Source organism: Pteropus medius, unplaced genomic scaffold, assembly GCF_902729225.1.
Source record: "Pteropus medius unplaced genomic scaffold, Ma_sr-lr_union100, whole genome shotgun sequence".
NCBI classification, from domain to species: Eukaryota; Metazoa; Chordata; class Mammalia; order Chiroptera; family Pteropodidae; genus Pteropus; species Pteropus medius.
In genome coordinates this window covers 5,580,071-5,583,781 of record NW_024355206.1, presented here as the reverse complement: position 1 = coordinate 5,583,781, position 3,711 = coordinate 5,580,071, and the positions used below count along the sequence as shown (strand labels likewise).

The window sequence follows — 3,711 nt, the reverse complement described above, 5'->3', positions numbered from 1 at the left end:
TCTTGGCTCACACTCATGGATTGTCACCTTGAGCAAATCACTTAACTTCTGAGTCTCATTTTTTTCATCTCTAAAAAACATTGTTATCGGATCGTGTAAGATTAAGCAAGATTAACGGGGTAGATGAGCCCAGCCCCGTGCTGGGATGTGAAGGGTCCTGGTTGTGGGCACTTCCAGGGCATGGCTGCCTGGCGGTCGGGGAGCAGGCAGGCTTTGTCACGTCAAAGAGTGGAAGCAGTTGGGGCGTTTACCCTTGGTGAGTGCTTCCCGATCAGGGACAGTCTTGTCACCCCTTTCCCAGGGAATATTTGGCAGCGAGTGCCTAGAGCCTTTCGGTCGTCACAGCTGGGGTTCTGCAGGCTGCTCGTGGCAGGGCCGGGCGCTGCTCAGCCTCCTGCCCGTGTAGGATGGCGCCCGGAAAGGTTAGCCGGCCGAAGGGAAGTAGTCATGCGATGGTGCGAAGATGTGCCATGGCCTGGCACCGTGGTAGGGACGCACTAGGTGTGGGGTGGACACGTGTCGTAGGGAGCAGGCACAAACCTTGTTGGGTGATGTCCTCGGGCAGTCAGGACCCAGGGGTGGGGACGAGGACAGGAGGTGTCAGTCAAGATAAGTGAAGTGCTTCTTGCCATCTTCCTGTCCCTACGTGGCTAGGCCACCCCATGAGGTAGTGAGTGTCTCACTCTGGGTGTTCAGGCAGATGGATGCCATTTGTCAGGGATGCTCGAGCCCTGGCTGGGGGCGTAGGGCTCAGGCTGGAGGCCCTCAGAGGCCCTTTCAGTTCTGAGATCAATGAGTTTAACCAAGGTCAGGGGAGGTCAAACCCAGCAGGGGCCTCAGAGATCATGGAGTCTGAGCCCGTCCTTTTCCAGTGGGGAAGTGAATTGCAGGGTGGCCGGGAGACTTGCTCACATCCCCACGAGGCTGGACGCGTGGCTAAGACCGGGCCGCCGCTCTTGGTGCCTTCAGCGGCCTCGCTGCGTCCCCCACCCACTGATGCTCTGGTTCCAGGAAGGAGGCCAAAGAGCCAGAACGTGCAGCCTTTTCTGGTTCCTGGCCCAGGCGTTGCAAGTGTGGCTCCGTGCGCACTGTGGGCCACGAAGCTGGCTTGGCTTCGTGGGTGAGGGCGTGACGAGGGACATGGCCACAGTCTCGCTGCAAAGCCCACCGGCCCAGCCGGGGCTCTCCCCACCACCTTCCCAGCGGGGTCAGTGTGAGGCCACATCAAGTCCAGGAAGCAGTGACCTCACTGTGTCCTCACCAGAGTAGGCTCACGTGACTTAGTCCACAGTCCCCTACTGAGCCCTTGTGTCGCTTTCCCACACCACAGAGCCTCAGCCCTGACATCTCCAGCAGGAAGAGACATGAAAGTCACTGCCCTCCCCAGGCCCGACACCTGTGTCAGGTCCAAACCCCCAGCACTTTTCACAGGGCCTGCCGTACAGCTGATGCTGTTTAACGTTTGTTGACCGAATGAATGAGCACATGAATAACGACACTGGGCGAACGTCCCCCTGTCTTGACCCCTACAGATCAAGGACGTCGTGGGCTATAACTCTTTGGGCCACTGCTTCTTCACGGAGGATGGGCCAGAGGAACGCAACACCTTTGACCACTGTCTTGGCCTCCTTGTCAAGTCTGGGACCCTCCTGCCCTCTGACCGTGACAGCAAGATGTGCAGGACGATCACAGAAGATGCGTACCCGGGGTACATCCCCAAGCCCAGGCAGGACTGCAAGTAAGCGCCCGCCGTCCGCGCCCGCTCCGGCCTGCGCCGCAAGGCCTCGGTGGGTGTGTGCACACCTGACCCCGGCCGGGTCTGACCCCCACGCCCCACGGCTGCTGAGCCGCCTGCTGCCCCCAGCTCCCCATACGGGGCTGCTCTCCCTCCTCCCTGAGTTCTCAGTGGCCCCGTGTGCACCGTCTTGTCCGAGGGAACCCCGGTTCTCCTCAGCTTTTCCTGATGTCACACGTGCTCTGGGAGGGGGCGGACTGCCACCTTGCTCCCGGCGTGCACACGTAAGCACAGCCACGCCGGTCGGTGTCTAGACGAGAGAGATGGGCAATGTGCTCCACCGTGTGTGTCAGGGCCTGCCCCGTAGGAACGGCCACTGTCCTGGGTTCTTCCGAGCCAGTCTCAGACTTCAGCCACAAACTGCTTCCACGTCGAGGAGCCATGCCCCCTCCCAGCCCTGACCCCTCCATACGCTGCAGGGAAAGCTGGGTTTCAGCTAGCAGGTCGGGGTGTCTCAGTCTCGGATACGAGGCCCTTCGGCGTGATATCGGGGTGCCTGGTTTGGCCCCGTGCTGCAGCACGGAGCCAGGGGCCCTCTGTGTGACGCCTTTTAATCTCCCCTACAGTGCTGTGTCCACCTTTTGGATGGCCAACCCCAACAACAACCTCGTCGACTGTGCCGCCGCGGGGTCCGAGGTGAGCAGAAACACCTCCTCTTTGGGGGAAAGTCGGGGTGAGAGCCAGGGATCGGGGGTGGCCGGGGCCAGCCCTGAAATGCGTGTGCTGTGAGCCCCAGGCCAGGCTTAGGATGAGGAGGGAAAAAGCCAGATTGGGAGTCAGATGGATTGGTTTTCAGTGACGGCTGCCACCTCATCTCACTGGCGGTCATAGCTAACGAGAACGGAGCGGTTTATGCGTCTAACTCATCATTAGATCGCAATGACTGTCACTTAGAACGGCGTCTGGCACGTACACGTTCAAGCTGAAATAATGTAGTCCCTGCGTCAGCCCGATGAGGCGGGCACGGTGGCCGACCATCTGATGTGTGAGCACACCCACGGGCATGCGCAGGGTGGGGACGCGGCGCCCTGTCTCCGTGGCCTTGCCGTCCCCCAGGCCCCTGCTGCTCGCCCCGTGGGACCCTGTGCAGGTCAGGTGCTGTGCCGTCTCTGCAGAACCAGAGAGGTGCGGAGGACGCTCACGAAGCTCTCCCGTTACGTGTCGGGATAGGACGCTGAAATCCAGCTGCACAGAGCCCGTCCCTGACAGAGATGGACCCAGTGAGGGGTTTTAACAGTCAGGGTGGACCCCACAAACTGCGTTTGCCTCAAACTTCCCTCTGTTTTGGGAGGCGTGTCGGAGGCTGGGTGTTGGGGGCCCGTGGCGGGGAGACCGCTGGACCCCCATCCCGGTCGGGGCCGTCCGGACACCCGACGAGAGGCTGGCTGGTGCTCAGGCCTGTGGCTTCCCCTTGTGCCCCAACAGGAAACCGGGTTTTGGTTCATTTTCCACCACGTGCCGACGGGCCCGTCGGTGGGGATGTACTCCCCGGGTTACTCGGAGCACATCCCCCTGGGGAAATTCCACAACAACCGAGCGCATTCCAACTACCGGGTAAGTCTGTCTGGACCCCCAGCTGGGACAGCACTGAGGCCGACTCGCGGGAATGGGACTGGGGGCGAGGCTGAGAGCAGAGACGCGGCTGGTGTCTGGGCGGGTGCCGACGAGGACACTGGCGCCCCAGAGGGGGACAGACACATTCAAGGTCAAATGCGAAAACGACAGGCTCGGCCAGGGAGTAGACCAAAAAGAAGAGAGGCGTTCTCCGAATAGACGTGCGCTTACACTGGGGGCGGCCCGGGAGGACAGCCGGGCAGGGCGGGCGGCGTCACGTCCCAGAAGCTAAGGAAGAAGAGAGTTTCGGGGGGCAGGGAGCAGAGGCGAGGAGGGGCGTTTCTGGGGCTGCGGCGGGCCCC

General features: G+C 61.5%; 1 protein-coding gene across 4 annotated transcripts in view; it reads left to right on the top strand.

Moving 5' to 3' along the window:
• CEMIP (cell migration inducing hyaluronidase 1) overlaps positions 1-3,711 on the top strand; it is a 118,688-nt gene that overhangs the window by 90,743 nt on the left and 24,234 nt on the right. For all 4 annotated transcript variants that reach the window (XR_005651848.1, XM_039858266.1, XM_039858268.1 and 1 more), the window contains exons 14-16: positions 1,533-1,738; positions 2,362-2,431; positions 3,221-3,349. Coding sequence is in view for 3 of the 4 variants with exons in the window: in XM_039858266.1 (XP_039714200.1) it covers positions 1,533-1,738; positions 2,362-2,431; positions 3,221-3,349 (405 nt within the window). In the remaining variant the exon portion in view is untranslated. The remainder of the gene's footprint in view (positions 1-1,532; positions 1,739-2,361; positions 2,432-3,220; positions 3,350-3,711) is intronic.